This window comes from Mus pahari, chromosome 18 (genome assembly GCF_900095145.1).
Source record: "Mus pahari chromosome 18, PAHARI_EIJ_v1.1, whole genome shotgun sequence".
In the NCBI taxonomy this organism is placed as follows: domain Eukaryota; kingdom Metazoa; phylum Chordata; class Mammalia; order Rodentia; family Muridae; genus Mus; species Mus pahari.
In genome coordinates, this window is record NC_034607.1 from 4,993,038 (window position 1) to 5,014,813 (window position 21,776).

Consider the following 21,776-nt stretch of genomic DNA (forward strand, 5'->3'; position numbering starts at 1 on the left):
AGAAGTATGCACAGAGAAACTTGTATTATTAATTAGCACCTAGCTTGTTTGTGTCTGGTAGACCACCAAGTAGTAATTGTTGAAAAAAACAAAACAAAACAAAAAAAAAAACAGTGGGTACTCAGAAATAAGATAGGAGAAAATGAGAGGCAGGAGTATAAAGGACACGAAGGTGTGGAACATAGGGGAGCAGACCCAGTTCTCAGTCTTTGCTTCTCAAGGTCCTCCCACCAGGCTGCCAAAGCAAGATGGTATTTCTCTGATCGGTATTCTTTCGAGTTTTAGTTCCAGGTTTTGGTTCAGGCACCCATATTCATGCCCTGGCTCACTTAGCTTTCCCTGATATTGTGGACTTTTCTGTCCCTGACCCACCTACTCTCCACATTGATATTCTTCCCAGTTAAGGCTGTGGTCGTGGAAGAAATATCCACCGTTTGTAGAGTTGATGTTCTATGAGTTCACAATGATGTTGAAGTGCTGGGTATCCTGGTTGGCAGAATCACTCCTGTATTACTCTGGTGCATAGGTGTCTCCTGATAGACTGCCTGGCCATAGGGTGTTTTCTAGAGGCAGACTAAGACGGTAAAAAAGATGAAGTCAGAAATTAGAGGAAGGAGCTGAGGAAAGACAGTTGAGGGAGGGAAATCAAGTTCTATTCGGTATCCAGAATGTTTCGATGTAGATTGGAATATGTCCATAGCAAAACGGACAATGAGCCATCCCCAAGGAACTGCCAGGCTCTCCTTCGCTCCAGGAAGACACAACCATCACTCAAAAGGGGTTTCCTAGAAAGAAAGAGAAGTGACTTTAAAAATCTGCCAGTAGGTTCTTTTTATGAAGTCATTGAACCTAGGAGATAAACAGTTCACAGGGGTCATGTTATCTCTACCCCCAACCTCTTGGTCTTGAAGGGAGGTGAGGTTCAGGATAACTTCTGGAGAATGTTAAAGGGGGCTGCAGAAGTGGAATTCTGGCTAAGGGGCACTAAAGGCTATTAAGTCGACAGGTAAGAGTGGCTCAGCAGCCTCTCTGGCACTGAAAATATCTCATTAATAACCTCCCCTTTTCCCTCACAGGAGGAGACATTCCAGCCTTCCCTGGGATTATGGTCCCTCAGTAACCATGTTTCCTCTGCTGGGTTTTCATGTTAGAAGGAAGGAAATGATTGGCTACAATGGTACATGCTTATGACGGTAGCACTTGGAGGCAAGAAGAGGATTGCCATAGTTTCCAGAACAGTCCGGTTGCATAATGAGATGTCTCAAGATTGGAGAGGGGTGTTAGGGAGAACTTACTTAGCTCTTCAAGAAACTGTCCTGTAAACAAAGAGAGATGAGTGGGTGGATGATCAGTGGGAGTGCCCCCTCACCTCCCCAGACAACCCTCCCTTCCCATTAAGAGGCCTATGCATCTCATTAAATGGCTCTCCGTTTTCCTATGGATTCTGATGGTGAGAATAAAGATTCCCAGCCATGGAATCTAGAACCTTGGTTCCACTCTTCCCATTCTGGTCTGCCTGAGTTCCCTGATGCATAGCAGCCCTGTTTTGCTGCCCAGACACCGAACCTGCCAGTCTTCGGTGCAGCCAGTTGTAGCAGATGATCAAGGCAACCAGAGGTCCAAGAACAGGCACAATAACAAACAGTGTTATCTTCCAGCAGGGCACCCTCAGGAAGTGAGGATCTGAGTGGTAAAACAGAGCAGAGTGTCTCCCTCTGTGCCATACCCATTCTTAACCTGAAGCCCCCAAATGACAAAGGACCTGGGAACAGGCTGTAGAGTTTGTGAATTTGGATGAGGTGTACTGTCCCTTTATTTCCATTAACTTCTTTCTTTTTTTTGGGGGGGGGGGGTCGAGACAGGGTTTCTCTGTATAGCCCTGGCTGTCCTGGAACTCACTCTGTAGACCAGGCTGGCCTCGAACTCAGAAATCCGCCTGCCTCTGCCTCCCAAGTGCTGGGATTAAAGGCGTGCATCACCATGCCCGGCTTTCCATTAACTTCTAATTGAATTTAGCTTTTTCATTTTAACTGATCTATCATAGAAAACAGTAGGTTGTGTGACTTTCCATGTATTGTTCATGTTCAGCCATGCACTAACCCTCCCTCACCCCAATCTCTAGCATTTTTGTTTGTGGAATTTTTGTCTGTCTAAAGAGAGATTCTTGCTCTGTATTCCTGGCTGGCCTTGAACTTGAGAAATCCTCCTGCCTCAGCCTTTCAGGTGCTGGGGTTATGAGTCATCAACCCTGCTTTCCCTGAGGTTTTCTTTTTCCATGTGGCAGAGGCTTATTTGAGGGTTGGGGGGGAGGGATGGAGACAAAGGGGCAAAGACAGAAAGAAGAAGAAAAAAAAAAAGGGCAAGGTTTTCTTATACTAGCAGGCTAGGGATGCAGTCTCAAAAAGAATGAAACCAGCAAAAACAAAAAGTCAAAAACTGATATTAGGACTGGCTGTATGATTTCGATATACAAACATGGTTAAGAATTTAGACATTCAAATATTTTTTGTTGTTTTTTTGTTTGTTTTTGATTTTGTTTGTTTTTTGAGACAGGGTTTCTCTGGATAGCCCTGGCTGTCCTGGAACTCACTCTGTAGATCAGGCTAGCCTCAGACTCAGAAATCTGCCTGCCTCTGCCTCCCAAGTGCTGGAATTAAAGGCATGCACCACCACTGTCTGGCTAGACATTCAAATCTTGTAAAATCCTGGGGGTTGGTAAGGTAGCTCAGTTTGTAGAGCTCTGAGTTCCATCCCTAACACAGCATGCACTAGGCTTGGTGGCTCACACTTATAATCCCAGAGTATAGGAGGTATAGGCAAGAGGATGATCAAAATTTAAGGTAATCTTTGGCTGCATAGTGGTTTTGAGTCCTTCCTGAAATACATGAGACAGACATTTCAAAACAAAATGGAAATGGGATCAGTGAGATGGCTTAGCTGATAAAGGCACTTGCTGCTAAACCTGAAGACCTGAGTTTGACCCCAGACCCACATGATAGGAGAGAACCAACTCCTTTATATTGTCCCCTGACCTCAGTGTGAGCACTTGTCCACACTCACCCACTCATCCCCTCCAAACACACAATAAAATACATTCAAAGACTACATGTGTGACGTCCATATACTGACCCAATGTCAAGTGCTAGGGGGTAGCCAAGTACCAGGAGAGCTGAACAGGGTTACATCTGGCTTCAGAAGGAAATGCTCTTTATGCTTAGGAAGATTAGTTAGAGCAGGATTTTGCTATGCTCTGCTTAATGTTATTTTTTAGTTGTATGGAATCTATTCCACAAACATTTGGGTATTCTTCTGTTGCTGGTGTTGTCCTTAGGAACTCTGCAATCTGAAGTGAAAGAAAATGCAAAGATGATTCTTGAGGAGTTAATATTCTAGTTGGGGCATGCATGGTTGAGCATGCATTTACCAGCACTTGGGAGTTGAAGGCAGAAGGATCAGAAGATGTCCAAGGCCATCCTTCATTACATAGTGAGTTTGAAGGCCAACATAGCCTTATGAAACCCTGACAGTTACTAGTGAGGCTTTATTTTCTCCTCAAAGAAGCCTGCCCTGATGAATCATGTGCTTGGACTACATTCCTGACAACTAACTCTGCCATATAAGTATAGCAGATGACTTTTTTTTTTTAACATAATTTTCTGGGTATGGTGGCACATGTCATTAATCCCAACACTGGGGAAGCAGAGCCATGTGGAGCTCTGTGAGTTCAAAGCCAACCTGCTGTTCATAGTGAATTCCAGGTTAGCCAGGGCTACACATTGAGACTATAACTTAAAATTTTTTTCTTACATATGTATGCACGCATGCCTTGTGTGTACAGCTGCCTGCTGTGGGGTCAGGAAATAGAACTTTAGGTCCTCTAGGGGTGCAGCAGGTGGTCTTAACAATTTTTCCCACCAGCAATAAATTTTATGTGCAAAGGATCTCTTTAACCACTTTTTATAATTCAGAAGATGAATTTTATATATATATATATATATATATATATATATATATATATATATATATATATTTACAAATGGTAAAATTCAGTGTAGGGCCTGACACTGGAATATGGGGCATAAATGTTTGCTACATTCCTATAGATCTTGAATGTGAAGAAAAATGGTGGAGGGGCCTTACAAAAGCCACTGGTTCTAGTCCCCCAGGCCACTAGTGAAATCCCATGGTGACTTGGGAGGGTTGGGATATGCCTGAACTTACCAAAAGTCCGATGGAGATTCTCTGAAAAGGACAAATAAGAATACACTTAGTAAGAAACTGAAAGGGAGTCCCTTCCTTGGATCTATCTAAATCCCTCAAGGCTGGTTCTAGCCCTGATGCAAAGTAAACCGTGCTATAAGAGCTCAGGTAAAACAATTTCTAATTTTTAGCTGTCTATAGTTTTAAATATAAAGTTCCCAATTGAAGGGAGCATGGGGCATTGAGTGAAAGGCAGAAATAGTCTGAAGAGAGGGACATTTTGGGCAAGCTAGAAAGACCAGAAGAGGAATTGGGGAGGGAGGGTGCCTGGAACTCACCAACTTCTGCACGAAGTTTTCCTAAAATAGAAAAAAGCAGGTTTTTTAGTTCCTGATCTAACAGTATGAGGACCCTTCCATACCACCCAGCACTTTGGACCTTTGTGTGGGGAATTCTTTGATGGCCCTGGGAGCATTTTAGAGTAGGAAGAGCTCTAGATTTAAAACCAAGAGTTCAGCCTCTTTCTGTGAATATTGTCTGATTAAATAATGAAATAAAGACCACAAGAGCCTGGAACTGATGGTGACTGGTTGCGTTGTCTGTCATCCCAGCAATGACAGGGCTGATTATGCCGATCTAGCTGGCTTCTTTTCTTACAACTCTGTACATGTCCCTCCCAAAACTGCTTGTTTGGCTGGAGAGAATGACCTTCCAGAAGAACAGGGCCCACTGTTCTTTGGTCACAGGTATAACAAATCGCTGCAGTTCACAACTAGAACCTCCAACCCTTTTTGCATTTAAGAATGCAAAAGTCTTCAGAACTGACCCTCAGAAACCTGCAATGCTCCTAACACATCACATGGTTGGCTTGTTCTTATTTTGTTTTTAACTCTGTGTCTTAGTGAGTGTGTGTGTATCTGTATGTGCACATGAATATGTGTGCCCCTGGAGTCCAGAAAAGGTTGTCAGATTTCCTAATGTTATGGGTGGTTATGAGTTGCCTGATAGGTGCTAGGGCCAGAACTTGAGTCCTCTGTAGGAGCAGTACAGGCTTTTAGCCTCTGAGCTGTCTCTCCAGCACTATATCATAAGGCTTTATCATTTCTTTCACTACTTCTTGCTCAGTTCACATGGTCAAGAAGATTGTCATTTTGTAAATATAAACCCATATCCCATCTGGAGGAGAAACTATACATTTAGTGAGCAGCTACTTTATGATTGCATGTATGCTAACACACTTCTCTCTGTAAGATTCCCACAGTTTAAGAGGGAAATGCTATCCCTACTTGGAGACTTGGAGAACCTCAGAAATTTTCTCATAGTTGGTGTCTACAGTAGAGTTGGATCCTAGGCTGCCTAGCTCCATGTTCCTGCTCTATTCAGCCATGATGATGGACAGCCTTTTCTTTGCCATGGAGTAGGTAACCAGAAATTCTGAGTGGAAAAAAACAAACAAAAAATAACCCTCACTGTGGGGCTGGGGATGTTGTACAGTGTGGAGGACCTGCCTGTTGTGTATAAGGCAGGGCCATTGTTGATCTTGTGTCCTTACCATGACCCAAACCCTCCTTGCTTCCATATTCTCTTATCAGCAGAAGGAGGTGGAAATGCAAGAACTCTTGCTTTGGTCTGGGAAGGACACAGCGCAAGGAGACTCTGACTGCAGGCTCTGGGCACAAAACAACTTCCTCTACAGCTGAATTTATTATATTCATAGTTGAATGGAAAAGACAAGGAAACAGTTTTTAAATATATTCCATGTGGCAAAGACTGTCATTTCAGAATCTTTATTAAAACATGAAGTAGTGGGGCTGGAGACATGGCTCATGGTTAAGAGTGTTTGCAGCTCTTGCATAGGACTCAGGGTTCAGTTCTTAGTACCCACATAGAGCATCTTACAGCCACCTATAGCTCCAAGGTCTCTGACACTCTTCTGGTCTCTTGCAGTACCTATAAACACATGTGCACATATAGACAAACATGGACAAAAATATATTTGTGTGTGTGTGTGTGTGTGTGTGTGTGGCGTGTGCATGTAGATATATGCACATGACTGCAGGTGCCTGAGGAAGCTAGAGATGTTGGATCCCATGGAGCTAGATGGTTGTTACATCATGGTTACAGATGGTTGTAAACTGTCTGATATGGGTTCTGGGTCCTCTAAAAAAGGAACATTGTTCTTAACTATGGAACTATCTCTCCGGTCGTTAAGATTTATTATTTTTTTTAATGCCTAGTATTTTAGACCTGACTGACTTTGAAGAGACTACTCACCCAGTTTCATGAAACTGCTAAGGACTATGGAGGGCAGAGCTCTACTGCCTGTAACACGTCATCTGTAACAAGTCACCAATCCACCCCTAGACTCAATTTCTTCCTCAGCAATGAGGCTGACACTATTACTTCACAGGTAGATAGATGCAAGGTAAATTGTTCAGTAGAACCTGTTATGTAGTTCTGAACTGAGAAGACTTAAGGATTAACTGTCCCTAAGAACCAGGAAACGATACTGACAGACCCACCAGCTGCCCATACCTCTCAGTCTGTGCTGCAGGAAGAGGAAAACAAGGCCTACAGAGATCTGCAGGAGGAGCATAGGCACAAGCGCAATGAGAGTCAGCACACCGGGGTTGATCCAATAGAAGGGATCTGAAAGGCAGAAGGAACATGTCACCCAGACTGCTTCCTCAACACCCTGTATAGAGCCTGTGCTGCAGTAGGTTGGGTTAAATAAGGGAACCAACATCAAGATTTTAAAAATACTGACGCACCCAGGCATTGTCTACATACAGGACTCCTGGCATTCTGGAGCCTAAAACAGGAGGATTGTTGCAACTCACAGGCCAGTCTGCAAGACATGCCTCAATAAATAAGGAGGGTGACATAAAGTGGAAATGTTGGTAAAGTGAGTTTGTTTCTAAAAGAGATGATGTGGCCATTGTTTTTTGTTTGTTTGTTTGTTTTGTTTTAAACAGAGCAAGTCTGTCCTGAACTCTTTGTCCTCTAGGTTCTACTTTCCAAATGCTGGGAATTCAGGCATGAGCTACAACTCCCCAAATTTTATTCAGTGTTTTCAAAGGAACTCCAACCACTCTGTGCCCGTGCCCGAGTCCGTGTCTGTCTGTCTGTCTGTCTGTCTGTCTGTCTGTCTGTCTCTCTCTCTCTCTCTCTCTCTCTGGCAAGCTGATTAGAGGGATTTGGAATGTGGACACCAACTCAAAGGAAAGCATTCACCCCTGAGGCACAGTTTTCATTGTGTGTTCTGCCCCACTCCCACCATCTTTCTTACTTGTAATTTGTTGGGCCTCAATGAGTGTACTGGAGTTGGCAGATGAGCTGGGAATTTGAAGAGAGAAAAAAAATCTGTATTCTTAAGTTCTGACCCTCCACTTTTTGTGTGAGTAAAAATTCCCCAGCAAAAAAAAAAAAAACAGTTGTCTGAGGAACATTCTGTGGCACACAGCTATTTTCATGTTCCTGCAAGCTGTCTCTAGAAATAGCGCTTTGTTACTGGGCATACAATGCATCTTCTGGTCTCAGCCTGACAACAGCCACCACCACCTCAGATACAGAAATGATGGATTGTCTGATGCTCACACTGCAGGTGCTGAGGAGGAAGGGAAAGGATCAGAGGCCCAGCACTCACAACACATTTGTTCTTCAATTACATCGCGATTAACTTTCAACGCTCCTTCTGTCTATTTTCCTATCCATGGTTTAACCACTCAGAGGCAGGACAAATAATGAGTAACTCCAAAATCAGCCACCACACAAAGCATACTGAAAACGAAGTTATAAAGACAAAGCAGCGTCATCGAAACCACAGGTATCCTTCACTACTGGGTGTGTGCTTAATATTTACGTATATGTATATTTGTGTGGGGGTATTGGCTTTTGGAGGCCAGAGAAGGCACCAGATCCCCCAGAACTGGAGTCATGTGGGTACTGGAACCAAACTCTGGGCCTCTGCAAGAGCTGCAAAAGCTCTTAAGTACTGAGCCCTCTCTGCAACCTCTTGGTTTTATTTTGTTGTTTGAGATGGTCTTTCATATTCTAGGTTAGTGTCTGCCTGACTTCTTACCCCCTTGGCTTTAACTTCTTCTTCTTCTTCTTCTTTCTTTTTTTTTTAAAGATTTATTTATTTATTATATGTAAGTACACTGTAGCTATCTTCAGACACACCAGAAGAGGGAGTCAGATCTCGTTACGGGTGGTTGTGAGCCACCATGTGGTTGCACGGGATTTGAACTCTGGACCTTCAGAAGAGCAGTCGGGTGCTCTTACCCACTGAGCCATCTCACCAGCCCCTTGGCTTTAACTTCTAAGTGCTATGATTACAGGCTTCAGGTTCTAAGATCAGTTTATGCAGTGCTGGGCTAAGATCAGTTTGTGCAGTGCTGGGTACTGAACCTGTGTCTACTTCCATTCTAGGTAATAACTCTACCAACTGAATTATCCCTGCCATATATTACACACACACACACACACACACACACACACACACACACACACACACACACACACTATATCCCTGTCATATAATCTACACACATATACACATATATATTGAATATATATATCCCCATACTCAAATACAGGGATATATTTTTGTTCCCTATATTCTATGGCTAGCTTATGTTACTCAACAAACTCTCATGGGAAGCTATCTGGTATGTCTCTAAAGCAATCATTTTAAGCAGAGCATGGCGACTCATGCTTTTAGTGCCAGCACTTCAGAGGCTGAGGGTGGAGGATTGCCCAAGTTATATATATAAAGCTAGTTGTGGCAGCACATGCATTTAATCCCAGCTCTCAGCTCTTTAGGAGGCAGAGACAGGAAGACCATTGTGAGTCTGAGGCTAACTTGGTCTATATAATGAGTTCCAGGCCAGCCAGGTCCACGTGTTGAAAAACCATCATTTAAAAACAAAAACAAAGCAAAATAAAAAATGAAGTGCGAGAGCATTTGTCTAGCTTAGATATCTTTTTATCTAATGTCACCTTCTTAGTCATGAAAACGGACTTTGATTCCGTTTCTTTCCCAATTCAAATAACAAAATAACCAACAGCCACAACATAGGCATCCCTGTTTACTGAAATGAATTTGATCTTAGAAGTGACATGTTTGGGTAGCAAAACCTTATCTCAGCTGAAGGATGAAGGGAGGTCAACTATCCCACACGTCATACTGCATATGACCTTGGAGGACTCACCTTCCACTTTCAACTCCATTGCTGCCTCTTCTTGGTAAGAGTGGTCTCTGAAGAAGCAGGTGTAGCCTCCTTCATCTGAGAATCTCACACTCTGAATCCTGAGGGTAACCTTTCCCTCACTGATAGTCTCTTTCAGAAGCTCTGTGCGTCCCCGATATTCAGGTGCTTGCTCTGCATCTTGGTCCTTGCCATTTCGGTAGAGGTGAACCACTCTTGAGAAGGGAGAACGGTACCAACCCACCTCCATGCCCGTGGCATTTTTCCCAGGAGAGATGCGGCACGGCAGCTCTGCTTCATCCCCAACTAAAGCCCGGATGGGATACCCTGGTCCTATCACTCTGAATTGTCCTGTCCAAGACACCGGGGTGGGGAAAAATAACAACAACAAGTGTCAGATGTGACAAATTCATCCATCATAAGAAGGCTGCTTCAAAAAGGGTGAGAGGAAGGAAACATGATTTTTCATTTCTATTTAATTTATTTTTATTTTTGAGACAGGATCCCACTGTGTAGCCCTGGCTGGGCTGGAACTCACAGAGATCTGCCTGCCTTTGCCTCCCAAGTGCTAGGATCAAAGCTGTATACCACCACACCCAGTGATTTGTTTTACTTTAAAGTGTGTGTGTGTGTGTGTGTGTGTGTGTGTGTGTGTGTGTATACATCAGTACACACATGAATGCAGGTGACTTCAGAGGCCAGAGGCATTTGTCCCCCCTGGATCTCCAGTTCTTTGTAAGAGAAGTATATACTCTTTACCACGGAACCATCTCTCTAGCCCCTATTTATTAATTTTAAGAAAGGATCTTGTTCTGTAGCTCTAATGGGTCTTGCACTCACAGCAATCCTCCTGTCTCACCTTTTTAAGTTCTGGAATTATGAGCATGTGCCACCATGCTTAGCTTAGAACACTCAATTTTTTTTTTTTTTTTTGGTAAAGGTTTTACATCTGTGTCAGAGTGGGTGACTGTATGTCATCTTTGTGCAGCTACTCTTGGAATCCTTAAGAGGCTGTGAGAGCCCCTGGAGTTAGGGTTGCAGGTAATTGTGAGCTAACCCCATAAATGATGGTACTGAGACCCCTACCTTGGATCTTCTGCAAGAGCAGCGAGCATACTTAACTGCTGAATCATCACTTCAATGCCTCTTCTCGTGTTTTTTTTTTTTTTTTTTTTTTTTAGGACATGCTTATAGCTCAAGCAGGCCTTAATCTTCCATGTAGCTGAGAATGACTTGAATTTCTGGTCCTTCTGCTTCCATCCCACAAATGCTACAATTATAAGTAAGGGTTCATCACCAGGCCAGGTTTGGGAATATTAAATGGAATTCATGAACCTCAGTATGGCTCTTTTTTCTTTTAATTTTTTACTTTAAACTAATATGAAGTAAGCAGTCTGTAGTAAAAGATATGTTCTGAATGTCTAGGACAGAACACTCTACCATGAAATCATCTGGACAATGGCTTCCACTTTTCTCCCAGCTACACTCATCTCTGACTCCTCAGCTCAGATGCTTGCCTCCTTGTCATGTGGCCCACTACTTCTAAGTGCTTCCCAGTGCTCTAGGTTGTAGGGAGTCACCCCATGGATGTGGGTGCTGGTAACCACAAAGCCATCTCTCTAACCCCTACTTATTAAGTCTCTTCTTTTCATTTGCACCTTCAGCCTCATGCCAGCTCTGGAACCTTCTCTGAACATCTCCCCAGTGAGCATCAGCTACTAGAAAGCAAATGGGGCTCTCTTCCTTATACCAGGATGTCCACAGAGGGTGCCTGGGCTAGGGCTTCATCCATCACATGGCTCCCTGAGGTAGAACTCTGTCTACTGTTTCTTTGTTTCTTCTCTTAGTTGGACAACAGGCTCCGGTATAAAAATGTATCTCTGCCTTATTCTGCAGAGCAAGATTCAAACATAACTCGATGTTATAACTCAACTTGTTTTTGCATTTTTAAAAAACATTTATTTTAACCCCGGGCATGGTGGTGCACGCCTTTAATCCCAGCACTCGGGAGGTAGAGGCAGGCAGATTTCTGAGTTCCAGGCCAGCCTGTTCTACAAAGTGAGTTCCAGGACAGCCAAGGCTATACAGAGAAACCCTGTCTCGAAAATCAAAAACAAAAACAAAAACAAAAACAAAAAAAAAAGAATAAAAAATATTTATTTTATTTGTGTTGTTTCATTTTAGATTTCAGGCTTCAAGACAAGCACATTTGCCCACTGAGTCATCTCACTGACCCTCAACAAACATTTATTGAGATTTGCTACAAGCAGGCATTGCCTTAATGTGCAAAATACAAAATACTCTCACTTAACTCTGACAGTAACTCTAAGAAGTTAGTATCCTCTTTTGAAAGATGAAAAAAAAGAAACAAAACTAGGGCTACAGATAGAGCTTAGTTGTGAATCATGAACTTAGTTTGCACCAGGCCCTGAGTTTGAGTCCCGGCACCATATGAATAGGGAAAGGTTTGGATTTTACTCCCCCAAGAAGTCAGGAAGGTCTCATCTCTAAGGAGAGAGACTATGCCAACAGACCCAAGTGTAAACAGGAAATTTGTATAGCCCTTTGAGGATGATTGAAAGAGATTAGCCAAGGACACTCCCTTTCTGCTCCTAGGTCTCTGCAGGGCTGGAATGAGCATGCTTACCTGCATAGCTGCATGACAACTGGAGGAGGAGGAGGAGCAGGGAGAGGAGGCAGCTGGGCAGAGAGAAGCTCCACAAACGGGCCATCTTTATGGTTACCTGGGACAGAGTCCCTTACAGCAGGGTCAGGCCAAGCTGAGGCCCTCCGGCTGCATGTCCCTTTCTCCAAGAAGCCCGAAGGGAGAATCTGGGAGGGCACTACTGCCCAAGCCCAACCTCCATGTAAGCATTACCACAGCTGTGCCCTGAGGAATGACCCCACGTCACCCTCACCAGATATTTGTACAAAAGGACTACAGATCCATTGATGACCAGGGTTTGCTTTCTGACCCAACCCCTCACAGCACTGGAGCAGTGGTTGCCTGGTACTGGGCATTTCTCTTTTCCCCTCCATGGATCCAGTCTTGGGAAGGGCATGTAGTGGCTAGTCATGATAATCAGAGGGACTTACTTCACTATAAAGTCTATAAGGCTTGTTTTAACTCTTGTTGCCACCAGAAACTATCTAGGGGAGAGTGATTAAAAAACAGAAAGCCTCCAGCCTTGACTTGCCGTGTCTATTTTGTTTGTGTGTGACAGTCTTGTGTATTCCATCCTGGTCACAAACTAATACAGCACAGGACCACCTTTAACTATGGATCCTCCAGTCTTTATATCCTGACTACTAGGTGATGAGATCACCTATAATCATCACGCCCTAACCTAGTCTCCTCTTCCTCCTCCCCTACCCCAACTCGGAGACAAGGTTTTCCTATGGTTGGCTGCCCTGGAACTTGACATGTAGACCAGGGTAGACTTGAACTCACAGAGATTCACCTGCCTCTGTGAGTGCTGGGACTAAAAATCTGTACCTCCATGCCCAGCCTCTTCTATTTTGCCGACAAAGGATGCATGTGACTTTTCATTGTTGAAAGTTGGTGGGTTTGTGTTTGTTTGGTTCATTGGTTTGGAGACTAGGTCTCACTCTGTGACCTGGAACTCACTACGTAGCCCAGGCTGGCCTCAACTTTTCAGGGATCCTCCTATCTCTGCCTTTAGAGTGCTGGGATTTCAGGTGTAAGCTCACTATGCCCAGCTCTCAAAGATTATATTGAGAAAGTCACAAGGTAGACAGTAGGAGCTGCCCGTCATTTGTGCCCAGAGAGGCAGTACTAATGAGAAAGAGCAGCAAGTGTCAGTCAAGACGGGCTTCAGGAACAGACCTAGCATGCAGATGCATGTCCTGCCTTGGCGTTGTTCACAGCTGAAAGTGATATCCGTAATGAAAATATGACCTTTTTGTTTTGAAACAGGATCCTACCTGGCTTGTAAACCAGGATCCTCCTATGTTAGTCTTGCAAGTACTAGGCCAGTTGTCTTAGTCAGGGTTTCTATTCCTGTACAACATCATGACCAAGAAGCAAGTTGGGGAGGAAAGGGTTTATTTGGCTTACATTTCCAAACTACTATTGATCACCAAAGGATGCAGGACTGGAACTCAAGCAGGTCAGAAAGCAGGAGCTGATGCAGAAGCCATGGAGGGATGTTCTTTCCTGGCTTGCCTCCCCTGGCTTGCTCAGCTTGCTTTCTTATAGAATCCAAAACTACCAGCCCAGGGATGGTCCCACCCACAAGGGGCCTTTCCCCCTTGATCACTAATTGAGAAAATACCTTACAGCTGGATCTCATGTAGGCATTTCCTCAACTAAAGCTCCTGTTCTGTGATAACTCCAGCTGTGTCAAGTTGACACAAAATTAGCCAGTGCACCAGTTTTATTTTATTTTATTTTATTTTATTTTATTTTATTTTATTTTATTTTATTGGTTTTTTGAGACAGGGTTTCTCTGTATAGCCCTGGCTGTCCTGGAACTTACTCTGTAGACCAGGCTGGCCTCGAACCAGTTTTATTTTTTTTAAACATGGAATTGAGTTGGATTTTTTGTTATTATTATTATTATGTCTGTGTGAGTGCCTCTTTCTTATATCTGAGACAGCATTTAATGTTATTTTTGGTCTAGATATTAGCCATGCTGACTGGGGTGAAAAAGAAATCTCCAAGTCATTTTAATTTGCATTTCTGTTTTTAAAAAAATTTACCTTGTTGATCTTTCCTTATCAGGACTCAGATAACATCCTTCTTATTTTATACAAACATACAGTATCTCATTGTTCAAACTCTTCGTATTTATTTAATTAGGCATTCCACAATATTTAGGTAGCTTCCATTAAAAAAATAATCTGACAGACTGAAACAGAAAAATGTATCTGATTAATTTAAACTAATAACTATTTAACAACATGGCATGTGCTGTGCGTAATTAATAAAATAAAACAATCTTAAAGTGTTTAGGGCTTCCAGGGGCAAGGTAAGAGAGATGTCCATTAGTGATCTCCTGGACTGTGTAGAATGTCCAGTCTCCTCCCAGGGACAGAAACGGCTCAGATAGCAATCCAATAGAGTCCTGAAGTTCCCACTCCTTGGTATTATATAAGATGTTGATTATGAAGGAGGGGTCCAGTTCTAATATCTTCAATCTGCTAACAGCTACCTAGCAATGAAACCTTGAACAACTGCCCTGACCACATGCCTATGAAGTTTACTCTGCCTGAATCACACTGGTGTGTTTGGATGAACCTCAAGAGTCTACTGGGGTTCAGTGACTGATAGGTGAAAGGTCCAGACTATCCCCATTTAGCCAGAAGCCTCATAGGTCTGCTGGGAAAATAATAATGGTGACATGAACCAACCTGACGCAATTCCTATCAAATGAGTGCTTAAGAAACAGTCACGTGGCAGAAAGCATTGACTCTCCAATCCTGCACTTCCCTTTAGCTAACAAACTGTGACTTGTTGTTGATGTTATGTTTATAGAGTGTCAAATAGTCCAGGCTCTCCTGAAACTCGCTGTATAGCTGAGAAAAATCTTAGTCTCCTGATCCTACTGCCTTTGCTTCCCAAATGCTGAGATTATAGAGCTACGCCACCATACCTGGCAGGTCAGAGTGTCCCCTTTCTCCAATTCACAATTAGCAAGAATGGAGGGTCTTGAAACTGACCTCCAAATAAAAGACACAAAGACTTGAGTTCTCTACCTACCAAAGGAATGAGTTATGCATAAATAACTCTGCTAGTTCTAGAAAGGGTTGAAATCCTATACCCCATAAAACCCAACTCTTTCTTTTTCATATTGAGGGATCTTTAAGACCCTCTTTTCTTCAGCCAGCACTTAAATAGGGAAATTATCTAAGAGACACTGAGAAGGTCCCCTTCCCCTTAGGAAAGGATCAGTTATCCAGAGTCACAGTTAACTGGGCAGGTTTAGCCTCTGTCCTACTGAGAAGGCTAGGGTGACTCCATGACAGGCTTCATTCAAACTGGCAGTTTAAGAGACTAGGCCTAAATCCAGGCAAGTCAGTTACTAGAAAAAAACACAGGCATCAGGCAGCTAGTTAGAAACTGCCCTGCCATCAGAGGCTGCCCCGCCACCTGGCCTGAGGCAAGGACAATGGGTCAGCAGCAGTTTCCAGACTTCCCCAGCAACAGTTTCCACCCTCATTAGTAGTTCTGGGATGTCCATAGAGATGGGCCCAACAGATTAAGATAGAAGTCATCTAACCTGGAATGTGATTTAAATCAGGCCTGCAAGCTCACTTGGTTGCCTCTCTAGTCTAGTAATGGGAGACTCCAGCATGCTGGACTTCCACAGAATAAAACACTCTTTGCATTTACATACTATTTGAGTCTGGGGTATCATTCTTTGGGGGAACCATGGACCCTTACAGTACGGCTTTTCATAAATTTTAAGATGGCCATAAATGTACTTTGGCTAAACTTTAATCTATTTTCTTTTATTAATTTGTTTCAATTTTCTTATTTATTTATTTATTTATTTATTTTTTCCGAGACAGGGTCTTTCTGTATAACCCTGGCTGTCCTGGGTTATACACTTTGTAGACCAGGCTGGCCTGGAACTCAGAAATCTGCCTGCTTCTGCCTCCCGACTGCTGGGATTAAAGGTGTGCGCCACCACGCCCTGCTCAGTTTTCTTTTTAAACATAGGGAAATGATACAGTGGTTTATTGGATCTAACTGAAGAGCAGCGTGTAGCGTTTGCGCACTTGCTGCAGTGAACGTGGGTGGGTGGCTGCACTTTCATTTTCTTGTGTTTTTCTTTGTGTTTTTTTTAAAAAAAAAACACAGTGTAGAAAATCAGGGGGAAAAATTAACTACTCTCTACTGTCTTAGTCCGTGTCCTAATGCTGTGAAGAAATGCCATGACCGCGGCAACTTCTATAAAAGAAAGCATTTAATCGCGGCTTCTTACAGGTTCAGAGGTTTAGTGTATCGCCAGCATGGCAGCACACAGGCAAATATGGTAGCAGAGAGTTTTAGCTCTGGATCCACAGGCAGCAGGAGAGTGAGACTCGGCCTGGCTTTAGCATTTGAAACCTCAGCCCACCACAGTGAGGAACTTTGTCCAACAAGGCCATGCCTCCCAGTCCTTGTCAATTAGCATTACTTCCTAAGGACCAAGTATTCAAATCTATGAGCCTAAGGGGGGGGGGGTCATTCTCATTCAAACCACCACATCTCCTAAAGATTAAAATGGGAGGATGGAGAGATGGCTCAGAGGCTAAGAGCAATCAGTGCTCTTCCAGAGATCACGAGTTCAATTCCCAGCAACCACGTGGTGGCTCACAACCATCTGTAATGGGATCTGATGCCCTCTTATGGTATGTCTAAAGACAGCTGCAATGTACTCATGTACGTAAGATTAAATAAGTAGTTCCTTTTAAAAAATTAAAATGTTACATTTTAAATTCTTTCAGCAGGGCAGGCAAGGTGGTGCATGCTATTGTAATGTCAGCACTTGGTCGTAAAGGCAGGAGGGTACTTGGCTACAAAATACAGGTCAAGGACAGACTGGGCCTAAACAGGAAAACCCCAAGTAAAACAAAACAAACAAAAACAAATAAAAAAAAAAAGAAGAAACTTCTTTTTTTTTTTTTTTTCCAATTTTTTATTAGTTATTTACTTCATTTACATTTCAAATGTTATCCCAAAAGTCCCCTATAACCTCCCCCCTCCCCTACCCATCCACTCCCACTTCTTGGCTCTCACTGCTGGTGTTCCCCTGTACTGGGGCATATAAAGTTTGCAAGACCAAGGGGCCTCTAAGAAGAAACTTCTTATGTGACTTTCGTTATTGGAATTATTATTATCCTGAAAAAATTAAAGCGATTTGTTTTGATTTGTTTTTTAAGAAAATCATGTAGCTTACTGAGTCAGGAAAGTCGAGCATTTGCTTGCTTCCATTCTAAAAGGGAGGGAGAAGTGCTGGTTTTAACTAAAACCAAGCAAGGGCTGTCCTGTGGAAAAAGCATTTAGCTGTACGGTAGGTGGGGGCCGGGGTCCTCTGAAGCATCCCAGACAGCTGAGTAAGAGAACTCGAAGGCACATTTTACTATGTCTTCAGTGTAAATAATTTCTTCTGCTTGATCTGCAAAGCCAGGGAAACACAGAAAAACCCTGTCTCAGAGGGTATGGCGCGTTAGGGGCCAAAGTTTATTTGAGCTGTAGACATTGTGGGGAAAGACTGCAGGAAGGAGCTTCCCATTCTGGATCGGAAAGCCATCACAGAACGTTTTCTTTCAGTATCTTTCCCCTCTCCTCTCCATCCCTGCATTTCTGAGATACCTTTGCAGCAGGCCTTTGGGGGAGGGGACAGAAGAGGCCTCTAGTCTGCCCAGCAACAGTGACGTCCATCGCCTGATCACCCGGAATTGGTTGCCAGGACCAGGAGACAGGGGAGTGGGCCTCTAGCATCTGCCAGCGTCGCTGTGATACCCGATCCTCTCAGGAAAAAAACCTAGCTAACCCTTTCGTTTCAGGCTTGCTGCTTCTAGTCACCTGCTTTTCCTCACCGTCCCTTTCGTTTCTGGTGGGTACAGTGTGGACCCGCAGCCACCAAGACCCGGAGAGGGAGGCCCCGCCTCTTGGTGAGCTGTCAATCACCTCGGTGGCAATGACGCCAGCGACGAGTGTGCGCCGGCGGTTTTGCGGGCTGAGCAGCTGTCACGTTGTAGACCATCTTGGAATCTTACAGTCTCTTCCCTTTGTTTTCTTTTCTGGGGTTCCACCCAGGATCTAACTGAAGAGGCTGGCTCTCTTATCTTTTAATTATAGCCCATCCCAGTCCATTTTCCTAGTAGAGAAAACTATATAACGGTATAACTATGTAGCCTGGAATTCCTAGAGCTATTTGAATTTTTATTCCAATATGAGGGACCTTGTTTCTTCATCTTTGTCAGAAGTGAAATTCCCAAATGCGGACTCTAAGTCTACACCTTCTTAAATGACAGGAATGTATGAGACCCTAATCCTGCACATGGGTTAAAGAAACCCCAACTTCTGTATTTATAAAATGGGGAACTACTAAAGAACCGGCTTAAAATCTATCTTATAATAAAGGCAAACTAGATTCATTCGTGTTTATGATTAGACCCCTGTTTCTCAAGGTCTGGGCTAGGCTCCACCTGTAACCTTAACTACCAAATGGTTCTCTAGTGCCTGTTCCAGGAATGACATTTCACCTCTTTGTTTCAAAAAGTTGTTTATAACCATCTTGTAACCCTACTTTTGTCTCAAAGGTTATATTGAGAGGATCAAGCACACTCCATGTGTGCTTTAGAACAGGCAACCATGTTAGGCCTTAACCTTCAATTTTCCAGAAGGACTGACCGGGCTTCTCAGAAAAAACGCAGAAAAGGGGCAGCCAATCAGCAATTGACCCTGACATCTGGCCAGGGGCTTAAAACAGATACAAAAAGTCCTTATAAGGTATGAATCCATCAGAAGTGTACAAATATCCCATACCATAAGCTCAAACAATCCTAATGATGGTGACCCATCTGCAACTGGACAAACCGTAAGTGGCTTTTAAAGGGTCCTGCAATCTCCCCTAGTGGATGCCATTTTGCTTAGACAGTTGACCTCCGCATGTTGACTGTTATGGAAGAATAAATGCTCTTTGTCTTTGCATAGTATTCGAGTCTGGGGCCTTCTTCAGCAACTCTTGGACCCTTACATTAAAACTGCCTATGTCTATCTTGATATGCTATTGTGATTACTTTGTTTTGACCATCTGTTATGTTCTGCTCCGGTAAACCAGCTTATTTTCCCACATTTGGGAAACTCCTACCCATGAGTTATAAAGGCCTTGTCTTCCTCACAACCAAGGCCGGCCTTTCAAACCCTGCTTTAGGACGAATTACTGTTCTTTGCCACCATGCCCAGTTTAATATTTCTTGCCGAATAAATTATATGACAGCTGTCTTGACTAAGCAAAGTGGTATAATTTCTATTTGTCCTTGGTTCTTAGCAGTGTTCTGAATAGCTGGCATTATTAAGTTACTAAATAAAGCAGGCATATTGAGTTACAGTTGTACTCCTAAAAAAGTCACGTTAAAGGAGAGAAAACCCTCTATGTTAGCAAATTTTTATTATTTTTATTTATTCAGCAATTTTATGCATGTGTATAGAGTATCTTGGATGCTCCTACTCCCTAACTATTCCTCTTCATCTTCTTTTTCCATTTTGAGATAGGGTCTCTCTATTATGTAGATCTGGCTGTCCTGGAACTTGTTGTGTAGACCAGGTTGGGCAGCAGTGATAGAAGACACAATCTGGCTAACAAGGTGGGAAAAGTTAGTACATGTGGGACTGTGGTGGCACAAGCCTTTAATCCCAGCACTTGGGAGGCAGAGGTGTGCAGATTTCTGAGTTCAAGGCCAGCCTTGTCTACTGAGTGAGTTCCAGGACAGCAAGGGCTACACAGAGAAACCCTGTCTGGAAAAACAAAAACAACAAACAAACAAGAAAGTTAGTATAGCTTGGACATTCAATATCAAGGTTTCTATGACGGATGTCATAGATGGCCTCCTTGTCTACCATAAAGGCATAATCAGAGTTGCTCAAAGTTGTGTGGATGGTGAGGATGAAATTGTAGGGCTCAACAACAGTGGTGGAAACCTGGGTGTCTGGGAAAAAGAAGAATGCCATCTTGAGCTGTGGATCTTCCCATCTCTTTGAGCCATCAGCCAATACGGTCCAGGGCAGTGGGAGAAGAGATGGTAAGTGTCGTGTCGGGGATCAGAAGCCCTGTGAGAACGTGCAGTGAATAACCACACCCAGATGAACTATCAGGAGGGAGATCAACTTTACTTAGGATGATTCAAGGCTTATAAAGTTTTGGGGGACTGGGGATAGAAACATCCAGGATAGGCTAAGGGCTGAGGGCACTAAAATACCTCATTAGAATGAGGAAGCATTTCAGGAATCTCAGGTGCTAGATGAACAGGTTTTATCAGGAAAAGGAAAAATTTGATCCTGTAATCTAATTGAGGCTGTGTGACATTCCATAGGGTGAGGGATATGTATGTGGGTTTTCAATACCCCAGACAAAGTCGGAAGAGGAGAAGCCTTGCTAATGAAGGGAGTCTCCCATTATGTGCTGAGCCTCAGAAGGCTATCCAGTCAATGGTAGACTTCGACCTTAATTAGCAGAATTTTCCCACATTGGACTTCTTTCCATAATCAACAGAGGTCCACTCCATCAGCAGGGAGGTGAACCCTGAGCCACTTCCTCCACCAAAGCTGTGGAAAACCAAGAAGTCCCAAAGACTTGTGTGTTGGTCAGTCTACTTGTGATGTCGGTGCAAGATAAAGTCAGTGATTTCTTGCCATTGATGTAGTAGCCATGGGCATAGTTATTTCTAGCTGCTCAGGGTAGAAGAGCTTATAGTAAGTACTGAAGTGGAAATTTCTGGTTTCTTTAACAACTCAGTGTGCTATGTGATGGTTTTCTGAAAGTTGTTTTGTGAGATGGCATATGATGTTTTGCTGAAAACAGACGTTTGAGAGGATTTGTGATGTTTAAAAAGGATGTAAATGGAACCCCACAGACAGTGAGATGATGCTCTTGTATGCTATGGCGTGCAACACTTCACTGGTCTTCACTGATCTTTTTATTGGTCTTCAGTTCACAGAGAGAAATGTGCCAAAGAACTTATGATGTTCCAGCTGATTCTGGCATCTTACATTGACTTGTCCCGATTCGATGGAGTCTTGCTGTTTCTGCTGGATCTTGCCACTGCTGCTGATTCATGTTTGGTGTTTGCCATTGAACTGGACTACTGGTACCTAGAAAACAAAGAGTGGAATCGCCCCAAGGAACTACTTCTAAACAGATCCACAAAACCCTTTTCCTATTAAACCTTCTTTCCCCACCTACTTTCTGGTTGGTGGGTTAGAAGAGAGGTTGAAGTGGTTAAGAACCCTAAATAAAGTTGGTTTTGAAAGAGCCTACAGAGTACAAATGCAAACTTTATCAAAAACTGTGGCTCCAGGTCTAGGAACATTTCTCTGGGCATATGGTTGCCAGTACCTATCTCATGGAAGAAGAGTCATATCCTTCCTTGATGATATTCTTACTTGATCTGACCATCAGGCTAAATTCCACGTTCTAGACAATAGAACTCTTCACAAGCATTGATGAACTGGACACCAGCCTGCCCAATTCGGGCAAGAGATACATTCATGTGTGGTAGCTACAGTTTAGGAGGTGAGAATGACTGAAACAGACACAGTTGCATTACTATCCTTGGACAAGCTAAGACTCCAGGTATGTAACGCAATAATAAGATTCTTTTTTTTTTTTTTTTTTTTTTTTTTTTTTTTTT

The 21,776-nt window shown here is 43.2% G+C and overlaps 1 protein-coding gene across 2 annotated transcripts; it reads right to left on the reverse strand.

Moving 5' to 3' along the window:
- Positions 1-2: 2 nt before the first annotated feature.
- Mog (myelin oligodendrocyte glycoprotein) lies at positions 3-12,341 on the reverse strand. 2 transcript variants are annotated; one of them, XM_021218103.1, is made up of 8 exons: positions 12,058-12,341; positions 9,414-9,761; positions 6,736-6,849; positions 4,539-4,559; positions 4,222-4,242; positions 1,567-1,683; positions 1,296-1,316; positions 3-785 (listed from the first exon to the last, which is right to left on the reverse strand). In XM_021218103.1, exons 1-8 carry the CDS (start codon positions 12,140-12,142, stop codon positions 772-774), a joined length of 741 nt encoding a protein of 246 aa, XP_021073762.1. In that variant the 5' UTR covers positions 12,143-12,341; the 3' UTR covers positions 3-771. The 2 variants fall into 2 exon arrangements, with proteins under 2 accessions (XP_021073762.1, XP_029387084.1); XM_029531224.1 differs by lacking the exon at positions 3-785 and having other exon boundaries at positions 1,097-1,316; positions 12,058-12,256.
- Positions 12,342-21,776: the final 9,435 nt, after the last annotated feature.

Coding starts and splice junctions, on each gene's coding strand:
- Mog (XM_029531224.1), bottom strand. CDS start 12,142: ATGGCCCGTTTGTGGAGCTTCTCTCTGCCCAGCTGCCTCCTCTCCCTG. Junction 9,762..12,057: donor GTTGTCATGCAGCTATGCAG/GTAAGCATGCTC, acceptor TGTCTTGGACAG/GACAATTCAGAGTGATAGGA. Junction 4,243..4,538: donor AAAACTTCGTGCAGAAGTTG/GTGAGTTCCAGG, acceptor TGTCCTTTTCAG/AGAATCTCCATCGGACTTTT.